Here is a 21,133-nt window from a genome sequence, read left to right as displayed (position 1 = left end):
ATACAATTTTAGTAATAATGAGGAAGCCATTGGGACTAGACAAGACTCAAGTAATTCAGGTTTTTATTTTCCAATAAATTTTGCACCTTTAAATGGGTTAGGAGCCAAGTTTAATTAAAGACACACAGAACTGGACTCCTGAGAAAATTATCAATCACTTCAAAGGTTTAACACTCAGTTGAATCTTTACATTGAAAGTAAACGAATCCACAGTAGTGTCTAAAGTAGGCAAGTATGGAAGCATTTACTGCATGCCAACATTTCTAGTATGTGCTCATGAATTCCTACCTTTTCCCTCATATTTACAGTGTAGACCATCTAGCAAATTAGCTCAATTAGAGCGGAGAAACATAAATAACCTCCCAGCTTAGTGTCTTATCTGAGGAGTCAGGATCATGTAGGAAGAGGAGGAAGAAGAGAGGGAAGGAACTTGTGAATGTGTTGCCTCAGATCACTGTAGTCTCTACAGAACTCTCATTCTAAAACGTTGAACTCTACTAACAAAGTTGAATCAAATTAATGTTAAATAAAATTCAAAAGCAGCTTGTGAAGTTATGCAAGTTCATTCAGTCAATTTCAAGCACAGCTTTACTTAATTAGGATTAATTCTCTTTAGCAACTTAAACTGTATTTTTGATACAGCAGCTTTCTTTTGCCGTGACTTTCTTTACTTTCTCAAGCAAATGTCTGCTGTCCTATGTCATAGTATTAGCCAAAACTTAATCTGAAAATATTGCCTTATTCAGGAGTGCTCAGTTTACAGAAGATTGGCAGGATATTCAAAGTTGAGGTAGTCAATCAAAGAGAGTCAAAATGTTTCATGAAGATGGAACTTTTTGGAAAGTCATGTTTTTTATAGTTTGATGTTATTCAAAGCATATTAACTTGACTCCTCATTAAAAATAAAGGCACTTTGACAGCAGCACGCAACTTAAATTTTCTCTCCATCAGTTTTGAGTCAGATATGGCTTATATCAAATCTTAATTCATGTTTACAATTTAAGATTAGAACCACAGAATGATAAGGTAGGTTGGAAGGGACCTTAGTGATCATCTAGTCCAGCCCACCTGCCCTGGGCACCTTTAAGTAGATCAGGTTGCTGAAGGCCTTGAAAACCTGCCCTATGTATTGAATGGCCATAAGGAGGTCTCTCCAGAGCCTTTTCTTGTCCAGGCTAAGCATGCAGCAAAATGAGTAGAATTGCTTTTAGTTATATGTAAGTGCACTTTATCTACCAAAGAGAATTTTGATCAGCCCTCCCAACTTAATGATTGACTACTGTCAGCTACCCAGATACTGTATAAAATGTGCCAACTGATGCTGCACCCTAACTTAGGTTTACTATATGCTTTTCTGCATTTGAAATCTACTGGAACCAACTTGACCTTAGAGAGCAGTATCTCATGTCTTAGACTATTGAAACACATCTACTGCATTTCATTAACAAATTTCTGAAGCATAACTTGATTATAAACAAAGATTAAGATAAAACTGTAGTGATCATGATAGATCTTTCTGTCTCTGTGCTGAATGCAAAATCTTCCTGAAAGCTCCTTCTTTATCTACTATGCATACATAATTCATGTTACTGTGTAGATCGGTACTTAATACATTATTATTTCTGTGTTTTTAATTGTTTTATAAGATGCAATTTCAATATAAATTGCTTTTATTCTACCTTACAGAATGTAATGCCTTGAAATACTCTTAAGAACTTTTCTGTTAATTTTATATCTGAGCATGAATAAGCAAAAATGTTATTGAAGGCTCTGGAGCATAATGTACTACATTTTCACTATGTTTAAACTTTGGGTTTTTTTTCCTCCTCTTTTAGGCTAGAAATTCTGTGGCTTACTTTGTGTCAGTTTCACAATTCTGTGGAAATTGAGGTCAGTAAAAAAAAATCACAACAACCACTTTGTGTACTCGGAGTCATATTGTATTTAATTCTGCAGTAAAAGTTTGCATTCAGACTTTGCTAACATGGTATTTTAACCTTTTTTTCCTAAACCAACCATTTTTATAATGCTATCTGTATCTGAAAATGTAACCTAAAAATTGAATAATGCAATATAGTTTTCCCCTTGGCTTAGGAACTTACTTTCTTCCTTTCTTAAATTGAGTGGATACGTTTCTGATTATGCTTAAAGAGTCTTTTGTGAATAACACTTTTCTCTTGTTATGTCCTGATTGCTGTTCCAGCCAGTGAACCAGCTGTGTGTGTTAGATACCTAAATGTGTGTACACTGATGTACTAAGGACTATCTTTTAGAGAAAAGAAAATCATCCTAAGTGGTTTCTTAGAGATCATTTAATTTATTCAATGTCTGGCTGATAGCTTTCTCGCTTAGGCTGTTTCTTAGACTGTTCCAAATGTGATATGGGATATATATTCCCATATAAATGGGAATGCAAAACTTAAGTTTATGTATATCTGTAACATTATTTTGAGGAAAACACTGTGATACTAAGGGCAAAGACTATTGTAGTGGAATTGTGAAAACCATTGAAAGGTATTCATCTTTGATAGATCTGAAGGCAGGGTAAATAAGTTGGAAGAACTATTGCTGTGGTAATATACAACATATCCTACTATTGTATTTAATCACTGAAATTTTCTGTGTTTGTTTTTGTGTTAAGGTTTTATTTTTAAAAAAATAATGATCAAACAATGATAGCCACTGAATCATCACATCTGTTAGAGAGACTTGTGATCTGCATTATCATTTTGAGTGTTTTCTGCTTTTAACAGCGTAAAGATTTTATTCACAGAATAGTGGTCTGTGATGTCAAAAAGAAGAAACTGTGGTTTGTTTTGGTTTGGTTTGATTAAAAAAAAGTTTCAAATTCTATCTAAGATAATAGGAGCGGCTGACATACAAAATGGTTAATAGTTGCCTGAAACTGTTTTAACAGCAAAACTACTCAGCCTTCTGTATTGTATTTTGGTAATCCATAAAAGATAAGATCATATTCCCAGGGGAGATATTTTTCTTTTTAAGGTACTCCGCCAGTGTCCTACTGCCCCCCTTTAACACTGTGCCAACTGGATTCTCTTTCCTATTATGGTAGATTATAACACTTCTTACCCTGTTTGACTTACATTTTTCAAGTAATCTTAGTATTTGAGAAATTCCATTGATAAGATCACTTATGTAAAAGTTTATATTACTTTCAGATGTGTAGCTTTAAAATAAGATTTTTGCCTTTTAGTAAATTATAATTTATATGTGGTAAAAAGGCTTGGGAGCTACTGCCTTAATGCGAATATAAGACAAGCCAGATGATCAGTAGGATTTTATCTCAGGAACATGTGATCACCAGCACATGTAGTTTGCTTTGGCTTGAGTTAGTTTGTTTTCCTGGCCTCTTGGCTTCAGCATTCACATATCCATCCCAATCTGCAGCAGCTGAGAGTTCTTTTGTTAGTTTCATTACTGATGCCAATATGTTTATGCTGTTTCTGTCTAGGCATGGGTATGAAGAACATCTCTGAAATTGCCTCATATTCAAACTCGTTCTGTGTTTGGATGAATTACTCGATAGAAATTTGCAACTTCAATTAAAATGAATAGAGTTGGATTTGAATTTTAAAGGAACAATCTTTCTATCTTTGTTAGCTTCACATGCCTTGTCTTTTTGCATATCATATTGCATCAGACTCATGTATGTATCTGTAAATCTAGAGGATAGAAGTCATATGTTTTCATTTGTAGCAGTACATACAGAGAAAACTGTAGGAAAACGCCAAATAAATTCAGGATTTGTTCATCTTTGAACATGTCTAAGAAACAGATGAGCATCTACAGGCAGCATTTTGGGTACTAGTGACCATAACTAACTCCAGTTATTGAGAGTTGTTTACTTAAAAGACAAAAGTCATATTTATTCCAATGCTAATATTTTTTTTTAAAGACCGATAATAAATTCCTGGATCATAACTCCGGATGTGTACTACTCATAGATTAGTATATCAAATATGTCAAATATAGCTATGCTTATTGCAATTGTTTTTTATTTCAGAAGCTTCCCATGTAACTATGAACATTTTGTTCAGTTAGCATATAAGGGCTGTGCTACCAAAGAAATTGCACTGATGTGGGGTAGGGAGGAATTGAGTGACCCCTTCTTGTTCCTCATATCTTAAGAAACTAATTGGAACTGGAATATTCTAAAGGTTTTTTGTAGGTGAGATAGCCAGTGATCTTGGGATTTATATCATAATTAATAAACACTTAAATTCATACACATATGCTGGAGTTACTGTTAACACAGATTATCCCATTCAGAAAACTTCCTCTTAGATCACTGGTGTCGAGCAGCTTCACTCTAATTTTCTGTGGCTGTCTGCGTTTACTTACAGTTTTTCTATTGAATACTAATAAATCCAGTGTCCACATTGAAAGTGAAACTTTCAAAACCTCTGACAACAGAAGATGAAAACACTTCTGAGTTGTACATATGACAACAGTCATATATGATCTCAAAATATGCAGTGGGAACAGTAAACGGCTGATGTCCTGAGTATTCTCAATGTTTAAGCTGTAGAACAAAGTTCACAAAGCACACGTGTTACTTGGGTGTCTGCAAAGAGTTGAATGAAAAAGGAGTTTGAATGTAAGAGGCTATCATGAGAAAATGCTAATAATTTTTAATAATTTAAAACTTTCTTTCCTGCTTAATGAAAGGAAAATAAAACTATCTGGGTTCCATGAAGTAAGGTACAAATGAATCTCTGGAAGTATGATGCATCTCTAAGCATTTAAATGTTCTTTTTTTACTTATGTTTATTTTGCTAATGTGATTTTGTGAATAGAAACAAACTGTGTATCTTTTTCACCACAGTGCTGTACTACAGGTTATTTAAAATGTTAAGCATTCTTGCTATAATTCATTTTTCTGTATGCAGTTTCTTCCTGTGTATATTCCTTCAGAAGAAGAAAGAAAAAATCCAGTGTTATATGCCAATAACGTCAGACGTGTAATGGCAGAGTAAGTATCTTTTAATGTGCAATAAATTAAATCATGTTAGTGTATGTGCCTGCTTGCAAAGCAGCTTGTATTCCACAGTAGTGTATATAAACTATGTAGCAGTTATTTTCCTGTACGGGGAAGACAGGGAGTACGGCAGGAACTATAGGAATTGTTTTATTTTTTAATATGCTTTCATATAACAAGCCTATTATTTTGTTGCTGTGGGTATTTAAGTCTTTTGAGGTGAAAGGTACAGCTGAATTGTATGAAAGTTAATGCCACTGAATCTTCTGCTCTTGAGGTTCCACTTTGAGCTCTGGCTTTTTTTATTGAAGTTTAGAACAGTTTGAGGTACTCATTGTAAGCCTGGGGGTTATTTCAAATAGTAACACATAGGAAAACTGCTTCTATTTTAGAAATAGAACACTAGCATTCAAGTTCAGTTAGTTGTTTGCATTGTATCGATGTGAGGACACTAAGAATACTTAACTACAGTGTAGGATAAAATTAACATTGAACACACTGACCTTAGTTCTCTTCTGCTGTTTTTCATAACCTTCACATTTAACATTTTTAAAAATGTTACATACATTTTGTGTCCTTGCAGTAAATCTCCCACTAGTCAGCAGATGTTCTTTGTAGTATTTGCAGAGAACCCTTATGGTTATTAATAACTCTTGAAGGATTTAAGAAGCTTTGTACTACTTTTGAAAGAAACTGTAAAATCTTAATCTCTTTTGTTGGAACTCAGAAGAGAAGTTCCAGTTTTCAACCAAAAGCCAATTTGTAGACAGTAACTAGTAATTCTCTGGTTTATAAGCAGAACGCAACTTTGTGAGTTTCTTTAAGGATTCTGAGCCTATACAATAAAAGAACAATTCTCAATCTGTTGTATATAAAGAACCTTTATCATAAAAGAGAAATGAAAGGTTCAGTGTGAATCAAGCTATATTTGAGTTGCAGTGGCCTCAGAGACTTCTGTAGTTAATATTAAGATCAGCTGGCCCAACATAAGTGTTGTCTTCAGGCTTCTGGTAAAAAACATAGTTACAAAGCCTTCATTATGAACTCTCTATTCCAATCAGATGATAGAGGTTGTGTGGTATAAGGAGAAATTGTGACAGACTATGGAAATTTGCAACAACCGGCATGCAGAAAACCTTCCCTTCTATAATTATAGACAGAGATCGTTTTCCTCTTCCTTTTGTTTTTCCCTCTCTCTTCTGAAGAGTAGGCATTTGGGATAACAGTGAGAAGTGGGGTCAAAGGGAACACTGTTAGAACAGAAGATAGCAAGTATGGCTTGTTTTGAGGTGAAGAAATTGCTGTGCATTCTTTGTTGATATGGAAGGAAAATGCATGTTTGGATATCAAAGTTTTTATTTGCAATGCAGATGGGAATAAACCAAGATGCTGACTCTTGGATGCTGTGGATTACTGTAGACCTGTTAAAAATGGCATTAATTTGTTCTCACATGTAATAATTAAAAATATAACAAGAGCAAACTGTGATAGAATGGAACAGAAATTGAATATCTGTACTATTAACCACTTCCAAATGCTTACTTTAAATGGCAGTTCTCCAAACTGCTAGTCCATTCACGTGGCTTTTAGTATAGGAGATATTAGCTGAGATGTTGTCCATCTGTTCTGGATATGTGGCAGTTGCATCTCCAACACTTCAGGTATAAGTAGGTACTCTTCTAGCTCCATTGTTTTTGAAGATTTGATCAGTGACTGTAGTGTGATGTGAAGAGGTCACTTCAAAATCTGTCTTGATGTTTAATTTTCAAGTCCATCATGCTTTTCTTGAGAAAGAGTCTAATCCTACTGGATCTGAGGTGCTAGTCCCAGATAACAGTACAGTTCTGAGTCCATAACCAGTGTTATGGTAAAACCACACATCTTGCCACTGATTTTAACAGGAACTTATAGAACTTAATGAGTACAGTGATAGATGCAATTTCAACTCCTGAAATTTGTTTTTCTTCATGGTTGTTATTTGGTGAACAACTTCTGATACCTGTTGAACAAAGTGCTTGACGAGATGTCACTTTCTGACACTGCTTCGACTAGTTGACTGTGGAAAAAGCACCTTTATGTGGGGTAGCTGTGAGTGCAACTGGTGGGCTTTCAAGTTCATGTTCACTCATATGTATACATATAAAACATTATGTTATATAAAATATTTGACAAAGGAGATGCTATCATTGATGAAGGTTAGCTTCTTCAGAAAATGAGTTTCTTGTAGGATGAATGAATTTGACCTCAAAAAGTTTGTTCACAAAGTGAGCCTGGCCTTTTGGCTCTGTTTCAGGCCAAATTCTTAAAGTGTAACTGTCATCTCATGCTTCAGATTCAAGGGCAATACCATTTGTATGGCCTTTAGGCAGCAATACTAATAACAAAGGGAAATGCCATTTTTTAATTGCTGTGGAGCTTGAACAGGTACATGTCTTCACTGTGTTCCTTCTCAATCAGGACAACAAGAATTGTCCTTTTGAAGATGCATTCAAAAGGCACACATGTACCCTACCCAGACTCTATCGTTCATCTTTGCTGCTGCCATACACCACTACCTATTTGAATATGATCTTTTACATGGACCATGATCATCTCGTTGATATGTGTATTATGACCAGAATTTAATCAGTCCAGGTTGTTATTCTGAAAGCACTTTTTCCTGCTGTTTTTAGGAACTAATTTCACAAACTTTTAAATTGAATATAAATATGAATGCATATGTCTGCATTTTCTGCCTTCCAGGCCTCAGCTTGTACAGCTAACATCTATGACTGTGTTTTTCTTTGGTTTTAAAAGCCGCTTCAGCTTCTTCAAAACTGAGTTGAAATCAAAACCCTTTTGTTACGCTCTTGGTCCTACACAGCTTAGGATTTAGCTTCTGAACTCAGGAGCCCCTTGAGCTCCAACTTCATCTGGCTTTAGTTGATCCCACAACAGAATTTACTGTGAACAAAAGTTGTTTCTTCTTCTTCTTTGCTATTGATATTTGAAATACTGAAACGTACACATACATACTGCCATGGTTCATTTTGCTTTTTCTGGAAGTCCAGAGAATTTTCTACACTGCCAACAAATGAGCATGACAAGATACAATCAAGTTTGAGAAGGACAAAGCATGTTTGACAGTGGGAACACATGCAGGCATTAACTGTAGTAGCAATTTTTGTACTACTAGCACTGAGTCTGGTCAAAATACTGCCCCTTCTGTAAGGAGGTGCACTCAGCTATAACTCATTCTTCTTTATTCTTCATTTGGTTGAGCCTGAGATGATCTCTGCTTTTGTTTGGGATTTGTTCTGTCACAAGCTTGTTCTTCCTCTTTGGAAAGGCTTCTTCAGTATTTTTGGAGACCGTTATTTAGGAGATGGTGTTTGAATCTGGCATTGGTTCTCGGTTGCCAGTCAGTCAGGCCTTTCTTTAACTATCATGGACTTAGAGTTGCCTGATCTTTCTTAATCTTTTTTTTGAGGTTGCTCTGAAATGTTGCCTCCTTTATTTCCATGGAAACTAAAACAGATTCACAGAGGACAGTGACACTATTTGATAGAGTGAATTCTCAGTTTCTTCAACCTAGTCACCGTCATTTGCTGTGCATTTTCACTAGTGATGAAAAAGAGCCTGCCAGTGGGAGCGACCTGTCGTCACCACAGCAGAAATCACAGAATCACAGAACTGTAGGGGTTGGAAGAGACCTCTAGAGATCATTGAGTCCAACCCCCCTGCCAAAGCAGGTCCCCTGCTTGGCTGCACAGGTAGGTGTCCAGAAAGGTCTCAAGTATCTCCAGAAAAGGAGACACTACAACCTCCCTGGGCAACCTGTTCCAGTGCTCCCTTTCTGTGAAGAAGTTCTTCCATATATCGGTGTGAAACTTCCTATGCTCCAGTTTCTGGCTGTTTCCCCTTGTTCTGTCCCTACAGACTGCTGAAAAGAGGTTGGCCATGTCTCTTTGACTCCCACTCTTACATATAAACATTATTTAGATCCCCTCTGAGTCATCTTTTCTCAAGGCTAAACAGACCCAGGTCAGCCAGCCTTTCCTCACAGGGGAGAGATGCTTCAGGCCCTTTATCATCTTTGTGGCCCTCTGCTGGACTCTTTCCAGAAGATTCCTCTCTTTGTACTTGGGAGCCCAGAACTGAATAGTGTACTCCAGGTGAGGCCTGACCAGAAAAGAGTAGGGGGGAGGATACATGACTCACTGTGCTCACATCCATTGTTTGGTCTTCATAAACATTCTGCAAGCACTGATTAATGTCAGTGGGTGCCATTTTTTCCACAGTGGAATTCATTGACATTTTTTTCATCCACACTTCCATGTCAGATGGCATTTTGTCAGGCTGCCCCTCTGCTGCCATCTGTCACACAGCAACAAAATATAATGGAATATTGGCAGGAAGTTTAACTTCTACTGCCATACCACCAACATCTGCCTCTGACATCATGAGTCAACAAAATAAAATAGGAGGCATTACTTTCGGAGCAGACCTCATATTTGAAAAGTTCCCAGCATTTTTATTTAACAATTTATGGCTTCTTCTTTTGGTTGCCAACTTACAGCTATGTTTTAACTTGTCTGTCATCTTATGTTTTTCTTAAATCCTTTTTTAAGCAAAAGTAAAGTTTCTTCTAATTGCTACCTTTCATATGAGTCACACTGCTTCTTTTTTCTTTTTGTCCAAACAGGATTTTGTTTTATAATTGTCCTATACACCAGTTCCCTAATGCGGTGTCATACAAGCACAGATCTTTTCTTATTTCTAATTAGCTTCCCCTTTTCTGCGTATTTGCCATATGACTCTACTGATTGCCTGTTGGTTCCTGTATTCCTGTTGCATGCTGTAGGTACAGAGGAGACTTTGAAAAAGGTGTTGTAGTACACATGCATGAACTAAGGGAATAGCAAGTAATCTAAGATGGCAAAATAAGTTCTCCTTCTTTCATTACTACTGTTTTCTTCTTCCAAATAAACTTTATTTCATACGGTATAATAATAGTAGTGACTTTATATTGTCTAATAGCATGCTATATTGAATACCTTATTATAGTACTATTGACAAGACCTGCAGTACTTGATCTCTAATTCGATTTAGGAATTGACTCCCACAGTATGAGGGAGTTCGGAATTTTACATAACATTCATTTGTGTGCTGACTATAGGATTATGCATGGCATGAAACACAGTATCATAAAAATCTCTTAATAATTTGCCTTAATGGAATGACCAATTTGCACGTACCACTAGCACACTGATCAAAGAAACAGAAGAATGATGAAACAAGAACAAATAAATTGAATTTGAATGGATAAAATTTAATTACTTAAGATCACCCACTTGAAACATTCTAGCCTTTAACAGCCTGCAGTATTTGTTAATGTGTCTTTTCCATACATCCCTGCCTTCTTGATTTAGTTGACCTTTTCCTTTTGTTCCCTTCCTGTTGGTTTTTCTTGAAAGGGAATGGCTGTTGATCCACAATCACTATGGTGCATGTCTTCAGTTTATTCATAAATAACTTAGTAAAAAAAAAAAAAAAAAAGCCTGTTTTTTAACATACTACTTCTGAGTTTGAATATCAGTGAGTTTCTCTTGCTGAATATTTCTTATGCACTAAAGAGAGAAACACTGATCAGTAAATTCAGTATTAAGTGTATGTCTTGCTAATGCATTAGGATGCCTGAATTTTGAGAGTTAATTAATGGATAAAGGATCTACCTCATATAATAATATAATTTACATTGGCATTCAAAGATCTTTTACGACATTCTGAGGAAGTGTCTATTTAAAAGAAAGTGATTGTTGCATAAGAGGTAACTACTACTACTGATCAAATTGTTATAATAAAGCACAGAATGAAACGCAGGATTTTCATGACAGACAAAATGACTGTGGCATGTTTTGGACTTTTGTAACAGTCTTGCCATTAACATTTATTAAGTTCACAGATAAGTGGTTAGTAATGAGGTAGAAAAACCTGCAGTTGAAAAGAATAAAGGTAGTAAAGAAATGTGTAGAATACAGTATTTCATTCTTTGTGAGCTTTTCGCGTAGGGTATTTCCCTTATTTCTTCAGAATAAAAAGGAGAATTGTTGAAGAACATACTGCCATACAAAAGAAAATAACGTTCTGCTCAGTTTTCACAGGCTAACTTGCTTACTGTTTTGTTACTTTCTTTGGTTTATTTAAGAGCGTTGGGAGTTCCAGTGACAGACTATACATTTGAAGACTGTCAGCTAGCTTTGGCTGAAGGACAACTTCGTCTGCCTTCAGACACATGTCTTCTAGAATTTGCAAAGCTTGTGAGAAGCCTTGGGTAAGCATATACCATATTTATATATAAGGTGCATTTTTGTTATATGTTTATGTATGATTTTCCTCGTATAACAGTATGTTCTCTACTAGTACACTGCGCTTATGGCTACATATGGAATGCTGTCATATTACAGTCCGGGAAACTAATTTAATAAACCAGTACTTTATTATAAGTGAATGCCTCAAGACATCCCAAAGAGGATCAGAAATATACTGTGGGGCTTGTATACGGTTAAGAGTCAATTGCCCTTTCCCATGACATCTACAAAGGAGAAAGGTGCTGCCATAATACAATCTTGTGACTGGGGTTAATGTTGTAATAGAGAGGGCAGAAGATTTGCTCTTTCCCAAGAAACACAAGAAAGCATTGGTCTGTTGAGTTGATTACTGCTAAATGTACTTTATAATGAAATACCTTATTTTAAGCAGTTTGGCTCATCTCTTATGACTCCTGTTCTCTCTGGCTTTACCTTTCTGTAGAGCTAAACCAAATAGCAGAATTTGTTGCTGTTTTTCCAGTTTTTTTTTTCCTTTGTTTCCCCTTTCCTCCTATTAAGCAACCAGAATCCAAACTTACGTTCTCAGCCTTTTAACAATTGTGACATGTAAACACCTTTTTCCTTTTTTGTCTCCTTAAGTTAAAATATGGAGCACAGTTATGTTTCCATTCCATATTTTATTTCATTTCACTGTTTTTCCTTCATCTTCCAGCTTGTTCATAAACTGGGTTTTAAAAAAAAGGCAAAGATCTTCGTAGATCAAAGGAATGCGGAGCAGCTTACATCATGCATACAGATGACAGACATACGTTTCTTCATTTTATGGGACCTCCATCTGAAAAGAATTCCAATAGGACAGTAGAGATTTCTAAATAGAACCGGAAAGATTCTTGCTTTAGTCTAAAAACTCCAAATTTTCAGTTAAACATACAAACAAACAAGCCCCTCACTTATGATGCAGTTGATAATCCCAGGATTCAGTTTAATCTTCTTGTAACATTGCGTAGCTTCTGTCTGCTCAGTTTAAAACTGTTTCCTCAAATTAAACTTTTTTTTAGCATTTATTTGGCTTCCAAAAGGATTGTGTATGCTTGTGAGTAAAGTTCCTCACAATCTAGAAGTTCTCTGTCAAACTTGGGCAATATGCATTGGTGAGCTATCATTCTGTCCTGATTTGGGTATGTGCCAGTAAATAAGGCTATTACCATGGTATTTTTCTGGCACAACTGGGTGAAGCTTGTAATATGATTTCAATTCTAATGCATGATTGATGGAAATGCACTCATTTGCTGCTTATTCAAAGGCTTTGAGGCCAGCAAGGCATTAAGATCATCTAGTCACATCCCTTAATAACTCCAACTGTAATTTTATCCAATGGATTTTGCATCCAGTCTTATTACTTTCTTTTGAACAAGAACATCTCTTCTAGGTAACACTTATTTTTAAATGCAAGACTTTCAAGGTAAACTCAAACTTTTATCTTTATTACTTTGAAATCATGTTACATCTGAGTTTGTTGCACTGGAGAACTGTTAGTTCATGTGATATATCTGTAGGATTCATTATTATTTACATGTTTGCAAGATTTTCTCAGCCTGTGCTCCAGTTAGGAATCCAATTGCAATCCAGAAGACAAGTAGCCAGAGCTGTGAAGCCCCACACTTCATTTAATTAAGAGCTTGAGCAATTTTAACACAGCTATACAGTTGCTAGGTCACAGTTGGCTGAAACTCAGCAGCTTCATTTTTAGTTCTGTGCTAAAATGACTGTTTTATCAGTGAGATCGATTAATCAGTATTCTCAAATTCAAGGCTCATTTTTCTTCAAGCTTCTGTTGAGCCTGATGACTGGTGTTTGACCAATGAACAGATTCCTGAAATATATACAGGTTGTACTATAGGTTTTAAACACTGTAAATACTCAACATCTCATTTGATGATTTCAATTAATTTCACTTGATGATTCATAATTGTTCTATTTTTAAAAATGATTTCCTGTTTATACTTTAACTGGATCTATATTCATGTTCTAGGCATGGACATTTGTTTGACTTTTGTGCCTTACCGACCTCTTTGTACATTTTCTTCTTCAAAAGCTTTTAGTATATTAATTATAATTCTTACCTCCATTTTTTTAAAACTAGATAATTTGTTTTGAGCTGCTTTGGTACAGTTCCCTCAAGGAGATCCTTAAGTTCTGCATACTGTCTCAAATTTCTGCTTATTGTAATATCTACATTCACTTTGCCTATGAACAAGAAGGACATTCTAGCTTTAGTTGTTCTGATTTCTTACTGAACCTTGATTTGTTGGCCATCAGTAGCTCCTTAATGAATTTTCCATTTTGGGTCAGATAAGTTTGTAATTTTTTCTCTGCTGTAATTATCGTATATTCTTAAAATATTAGAAAGATCTAGCCTCTTCAAAGCGGCCAGATGTAGTACATATTGCAGTACAAGGTAGAAATGTCTTGTTGTCACTGTTCTGTTTGCTGTTAGGCTTACAAAGTCAGGTCTTCGTGTCATCTGACATTTTGTTCAACTCATTCTAGTGGTTCAGGCTGTTTGCATCTTCAAAAATATATACAGAGATAAATAATCCTTAATCTGGGTAGGTACTTTATGATACTTCTGTGGAGTCACAATTTTTTAAAAACTTTTTTTTTTGCTTTGATTTCTTCTAATACCTCCTCTCTCTTTTACCTCATCTGCTATTGAATTTGTTAACATTCATTACTCTATTATATTATTCATGATTTCTTTTTGGTTGCTGGGTTTTGTGTTTGGTTTCACCAATCTTTCACTTACAATCCTAGCTATGAATGTGTTGCAAGATTGGAGGTGTCTTGCATCTTTCTGGTTTAGTCCATGTTTTCTACTCCGTGATTTTTCTTATCCACTTGCAGTTGTTCTTTAGCAGCTAAGATTTTCATCTACTATTTTTTTCTAGCTAAGCAGCTCTAATACTTGTACAGCATGACACATTTTCTTTCCAGTTTAACAGTTGACTTGTCCTTCATACATCAAAAAGAAATATATCAAATACAGCAAAAACAAAACATGGAATCATAATATGGTGAATGTGTATCTTATGTTGTTGGTATATGTATGGCAAAAGGCCCTTTGGGCAGATTCTTAACTTGGTGTATATATTTAGTACGTAGATGCAGAGGTTCTTGGTGGTTTTCACTGAAGACAGAATGGCTGATTGTCATTTATTTTAAAAGGTATAGTTTGTACCAAATCTTATTTTTCAGGTCAGATTGCAAAAAATTCCCTTTGGTTTTCAAAGCTTTCTTGGTAGGATTATTCTATCTTAGTCTAGGAAGTTTTATCTTTAACAATGGATAGTAATTTATTTATTTTCTTAATTCTTTTTTGGTTCCTTGACAATATCCTCTGCTTTTCTGGACCTGATCATTGTTGCTGTCTGAGATTCTTCTAATGAACATTAGAGATGTCTGTTGCATAAAACAATTGCCTATCCCAGAAGAATGTTCTACATTAGCAAGCGTGAAGTTTACCTCCTTACATACTTCCAGGTCCAAGTTAGTTCTGTGATTGTCAACCTTATTCTAGAACCTGAATCAGTTCTTCTGTGTCTTCAAAAACACAATATTTCAATAAGAATGAAATGAATTAAGCAGTAGTTCCATTTTGATCCTCAATATTATACTGTCTAGACAGCCACAAGGATCCTAAATAGATAATGCTCATGTAACCTTGTAAAAGCTGCAAGGAGAGAGTATAATTATCTCTTAGATCTGGTGCCCATCTACTCTTGTTCAACAGCCCATGATACAAACTTCTGCTGTCCATGCACACGTGAAACTGTGGTCCAGACTGTAAACAGTGCTTTGTATCTCAAGAATGAAACCTTACAGCTAACACTGTCATGCCTGAGGATGGCTACAGAGATCAGATCTAATAGGAAAAAAATCTCTGGAGGATGTTCTTTATCTGCATTCATGGTAAAAGCAGAACTGTCTATTACAGGAGGTGATCAAAGATTAGGCTTAATGTAGTGAATGCCAACTATGATAGACCCTGCCTCATGAGATCAATTCAGGTCAGTTTTGCAGCTGTTGTTGTTAAAGGCTACTCAAGAATTTGCACGGAAGTTCATCAGCAGACAGAAGACTGAATGTGCTGTTTATTTGGCTTAGGGCATATTTCTCTGAACTTGAAGCTTCCAGTAGTTAGCTATAACATCCAGCTATTCTTATGAGGCTTCCAGCTCTAACAAGAGACTTAAAAGCTTTTTGGCAGGTTTCCAGCATGCAAGGAAAGAGTTTGTTTTCAGAAGATTAAATGCAACTAAAACTGACTTTAAAGAGATAAGACATTTCACTCAGTAAGAACAGAGGCAATTGTGCTGAAAGTATCCTACCTTCAGGGATATGGTTTTCCTTGTCAGCTCTGCTCTGGAGGCTTAAATGTTCAGAGCTGTTCATCCTGAAGCAGTCCTTTCAATCTTTAGAGGTTGGCTTACAGTATGAAGCAAAATGCCACAGTTACAAATAATGTTATGTCCCATGAAGCCTAGATCCTGCAGACACATGGTTTCATTAGCAGGAACATTCACTGCTGGCCTTCTAGGTTTTATAGCTTTCACTGGGGTAAAAGGTTCTTTACTGAGAGGATGGTTGGGCACTGGAACAGGCTCTCCAGGGCAGTGATCACAACCCCAAGCTGCAGGAGTTCAAGAAACATGTAGCCAGTGGTCTTAGACATATGGTTTTATATTTGGGTGGTCCAGTGTAGAGACAGGAGCTTGACTCAGTGTGAGTCCCTTCTAACTCAACATATTCTATGTTTCTATAAAAAGTAAAAATTTTAAAGGAATGGATACATCCAAAACAATTTCACTTTGGAATTACAGACTGTTGTAGGATTTGGAGTACTTGGCTTTAAGAGAATTCAGCATTATTTGTCATGGTCATCCACATACTCCAGTTACCTTCTGATTCCAAAAGGGATAGAGGCAACACACCTACCTTGGATTCCAGGAAATACAGTGTATTCATACTCAAGTTAAAGCAAAAGTTTTGCCTTTCTGATCCGTGTGCTGTTTTTGAGATTGGCTCGCTATTTTTCTCTACTTATAATCTCAAACCACAAAACATCTATTAGGTTTCTGGCACAAACTTTTTTCAATACAAGATTTTACTGTTCTAACTTTAGCTTTTCAGGCTACTGAAAGGTTGGTTGATTGGTGTACAGGAGATCCCATCAAGTCTCTAATACTAGTCACCAAACAAGTGTTTACTCATTTCCAGAAGGTGATTTTTGAGTGACTTCATTCCAAATCAAATCTCTCTGGTTTAGAGGCAGATGTTAGATTGCGTATTCTGTGTCAGAGATGGATTATCTCAAGGGAGTATTCAGATGCCAGCTGTCCTTGTTCTGCAGTTAAAATCCATTTCAGCTACTACAGTGAGGATATGTTATCTATGGACTGCTTTTACATGTAATGCTGCATGTTAGAAGCCGAGATCTGTATGTATCTCTAGGTCTTCATGGATTCCTTTGATATTTGTTCCCACTCCTTTTTCACTAGATCATAGAAAATGTTTGTTTTTCTTTGTCTTTTTATACAGCTCAGGAGCAAAACTTATGACAGGTGCTTTCCTTCAAGTGTGGAGGCAACATGTGAATGTTTTGTAGGGGCTTGTGGGCTTTGAAATAATTGGTACATAGTTAAGTCTCATAATTCAGAAATACAGTGCTTAGAGTTCTTAGTACAGTTCTTGCAGGTTAGGCTAGGTAATGGCAGATAGGCATTATAACATAATATTATATATATATATATATAAGACTAATATAGTAGTTCTGTTTTTGTTTAAAAGTATAGGCTTTGAGAAGAGTTGTTCAGTCATTTCAGTTGGCCTTTGAGGTCTGGAGCTCAAATATCAGATACTGTTCCTACTCAGAGAGCCATTAGCTATTTTCCAAAGTTTAGGTGTGTTGGTATTAGTTAAATATTTTATCCAAGTCTCATCACTGAGTGGAGGCTGCTGAGAAGGTCCAGCTGCAGTATGGAGACAATTGTGATCTTGAATAAATAATTGCTTCCACTTGCCTGCAGGAGCAAGCAGCAAAACAGTTAACTGTGGAAGAGTATTGTTATTGCCTTTTTTGTCTTCAGATTGAGAACTCTGAGTGCCCATGTTACCCTAAGCCAGTTCATAGTAAATTTGCTGGTGACGATTTTGTTGATGTTTAAGTAGGCTGGGAATTTATGTTCCCCATGTATATGCAGCACCTCTAATATTAATTATTTTCATATTAAAATTTATTTTTAACACAGCAAAACCAAGAAGTTTGATTTAGCTAAAAAACAAAAAAGCAAAACAAAAACAACCTGCAACAACAGAAAACAAACCAACAAATCTATGCAGTAGATATCTGCCTTAATAGAAACCTGTTTTGTCATCGGTCAAAATCTGGTTTTGCAATCAGAAGGAATGAGGTAACTTCTGTAGCAGTATTAACTGCTATAGCCTTGTTTGATGGGTAGCCTCATAATGGTGTCGAACTGCAGACTGAATGAGGACTGACAAACAGGATTAACAGTATAATCGCCGTTATGTAATCCCAGATTCCTTTTAGACAAGATGCACCAAGACTTTCCTGTTCAGTGACATTAGTAAATTTGGAATCGTAATTGGTTTATGTTACTGTCAATGTGGCCGTGCTCAGGTGACCTAAATCCTACCAACTTCTCTTTGCTTGGTATTGGATACTATCTAGTTCTGGACTCTTGTTTTTCTTGTGCATGTTGGACTGCACATATGGCTTATAATCAAGAAAGAGAACACAAGTTTATAATCAGAATTGCTAAAACATTCCAGTAATTTCTAACGTAGTTCAAGAACTAATGGCAGCTTCAGGATGTTAGGAATATGTTACTACAGAATAAAGCTGCTTGGTAATCCTGATTCTGGATTTTGTAGTGCTTTATACCATTATCATTGCTTCATTCAATATATTGACATCTGTATTCTGAAGTTTATTTTTAAAGTGTCCAAAAATAATGTGTTTTCTAGGCTGAAACCAGAAACACTTGAGGATGATCTTGATAAATATGCTACACGTGCTATGAAAATGAAAAAAGAGAAGGCTGATCTTAAAGAATTTTCAGCATATTTGGAATTTCCAGTTTCTCACACATTAGAAAGTATGTTTGCCCTTTTTGATGAGGTAAGAAATGACAAGTATATTTTAAAATTGTGTTACTCATGATAAACTCTGTTCTGGCATAATTTTCTTGTTGAATTCACTGAAGTCTAATTCCAGGCATTGCTAGGCACATAGAATCACTAAAGTTAGATAAGACCATTAAGATCATCTAGTTCAGCTGTACATCTACCACCAATATTCCCCCACTAAGCCATGTCCATTAATACAACATCTAAACATTTTTTTAACATCTTCAGGGATGATGACTCAACCACCTCCCTGGGTAGCCCATTCCAGCATCTGACCACACTTTCAGAGGAGAAACTTTTCCTAATATCAACCTGAACCTTCCCTGGTTCAATCTGTAGCTATTCCCCCTAGCCCTATCACTAGAGATGTGGGATAAGAGGCCAACCCTCACCTCACCACAACCTCCTGTCAGGTGGTTGTAGAGAGCTATAAGCTATATACATTTCACTGCAGTGTTTGCCTACTGCATTTCCCTTTCAGCAAGGTAGTAACACCCACTATCAAATAAGTGAAGCTGTCATTCAAGTAGAAAGTAAAAGGAGTATCAGTTGAACAAAACTGATTTTTGTATTACTACTGCTTGTTACAAATGGATGCAATGGATACAACAAACAAAAAAAACCCACTCTTTTTACAAGATACCTTTGAAGGCTTGAAGGACCAAGAAACTTGGCAAATGAGCCAGTTTTTATTCTTCTGGCAGTCAGTGGGGATTGAGAAAAACTATCATTATCTTTTAGTCATGAGATGCTGTTTGCACCAGGAGATGGATGGATGTGTCCACAGTGGTATCCAAGACCAAAGAGCAGATATAATGGATTCAGGACTTAAATCAGACTAGTTGGACTTCTGATTCTCTAATTTTAGTTTCAACCCAAATAAATAAATGTAAAAATGTCAGATATGCAAGTAAAGCCTAACAACAGTGGCCATGTCTTTTATGAATACTTGAACAGAACTTCCAAGTGAAACTCTGAAAAGCACCTTTGAAGCTCATACAACCCCAGTTTTTGCAATGATTTAAGTATAACACTGTATCTTGCCGAATATTCTGTTATTTTTGGAAGTTCTAAGACAAGTTGTCATATTTAGAGAATTTCTTTCACAGAATGAAGATGGCATAATTGATGTTCGAGAATTTGTCATTGCTCTGTCAGTTGTCTGTAAGCCATCCAAAACTCTGGAAACAATCCAACTGGCATTTCAGGTAAGTGGTATTTTCTTCTTATATGTAGTTTACTTAAATTTTGTTTTTTAGAAATTATTATTACTTCCATTAATTTTTAACAGGAACCTTTTCCTAAATCCCTTTTAAATACTTGATTTAAAATGTAATTAGCATTAACTGAAAGGAAGATAAGGAGAATATATTCAGAGGGAATGAACTGCTGTAAAAAAAACAAACAAAACCAAAACGTGTAAAACTGCTGTAACTTTAAAATGAAGTCGTTGTTATGTTGAGCTTATAAAGCCTTTCTATATAATGATTCTGCATCCAAAGACTTTCATATAAATTACTCTGAACTAATGGTTAATGAGTTATGTTCACTGCTTGTAAGATGTTTCAATCAAATCTTCTTTGTCAGACTAAGAAAAAAAAATCAAAACTTGCTGTTCTACGTGTTAATAGAGCTTCCCCCCTCCCCCCCCTCCTTTCCCCCCATTAGCATCTTGTTAAGATTCATTTTTCCCTCTTAATCTTTGAAATGTTTCTTTTTCAGTCCTTCAGCTCTTCATGTCCTGAAGTATTTGCCTAGATTTTAGACTTCCCAGAAGTCCTCCTGATCTTGTTCTAGCCTCAGTGGTTTGTTTTAGCATCAGCACTGATGGTTAATGCAAGCAAGCTTTTTGGGAAATCAACAGAAGCAATGCTTAATGTTTGCCCTCCCAGTGGGTTTGTCTGACACTGGAATTTCTTTTTAACTTATTTCTTTAATATTACTATTTGAAGCTTTGCTGCATTTTAGATTACCTTTTCTGTTTGCTTGAACTTATGGGGACTTGTATTTTCAGTTCTACCAAAACAGGAAAATGTTAACACTGGATCCTGTCGTTACTGGTGAACGCATGGACTTTAAAACTTATAGTTCTATAGTATTACACAGCAGCCTTATTTTCTGAGTGTAGCTATTCTCAGGTTCTTCAGCAAATTTCTCTATACTACTGTATTTTGCTAAAGAAATGAGGCTCCTTTGAGTGCATAGTGTCTATCTATCACCCTTTTACCAGCTTTGAACAAATATGACTAACGATGAAGTTTGTTGTTTTTTTTTTTTACATTCATCACTGTTTGATTGGCATTGTTCTGATTAATACAGCTCCATTTAGATGTAGCAATGTATAGGCAAGCTGGGTATCTAATCAGTTGAACATTAATCAAGGGGTCCTATAGTTTTAATTCTGAACAAGTGAGAAGTAGTTTATTCTTAGGCCATCTATGAATATCTTCTGATTCCACCGGCTTTCTTGGAGATTGGAAGCTTAATTCAATGAACTGATGCTTATTCGTAGTTGTGTATCTGCAAAACACGTTAGTGTTAAACTGTCTTATCTCTAAACTATCACTGAAATTCCAGTGTTCAGGCATGTAAACATATTTTCCTGGATATAATA

The 21,133-nt window shown here is 35.9% G+C and overlaps 1 protein-coding gene across 4 annotated transcripts in view; it reads left to right on the top strand.

Annotated features, from left to right (window-relative positions):
* Positions 1 to 21,133, top strand: part of LPCAT1 (lysophosphatidylcholine acyltransferase 1) — a 58,163-nt gene that overhangs the window by 23,984 nt on the left and 13,046 nt on the right. For all 4 annotated transcript variants that reach the window (XM_085540409.1, XM_015854267.3, XM_085540411.1 and 1 more), the window contains exons 8-12: positions 1,836 to 1,890; positions 4,911 to 4,993; positions 11,187 to 11,312; positions 18,358 to 18,511; positions 19,629 to 19,727. In XM_085540409.1, coding sequence (XP_085396535.1) covers positions 1,836 to 1,890; positions 4,911 to 4,993; positions 11,187 to 11,312; positions 18,358 to 18,511; positions 19,629 to 19,727 — 517 coding nt within the window. The remainder of the gene's footprint in view (positions 1 to 1,835; positions 1,891 to 4,910; positions 4,994 to 11,186; positions 11,313 to 18,357; positions 18,512 to 19,628; positions 19,728 to 21,133) is intronic.

Source organism: Coturnix japonica, chromosome 2 (genome assembly GCF_054131305.1).
Source record: "Coturnix japonica strain WE chromosome 2, WE-NBRP24, whole genome shotgun sequence".
Classification (NCBI taxonomy): domain Eukaryota; kingdom Metazoa; phylum Chordata; class Aves; order Galliformes; family Phasianidae; genus Coturnix; species Coturnix japonica.
The sequence above is the reverse complement of the archived record's forward strand: the minus strand, read 5'-3'. Positions and strand labels throughout refer to the sequence as shown.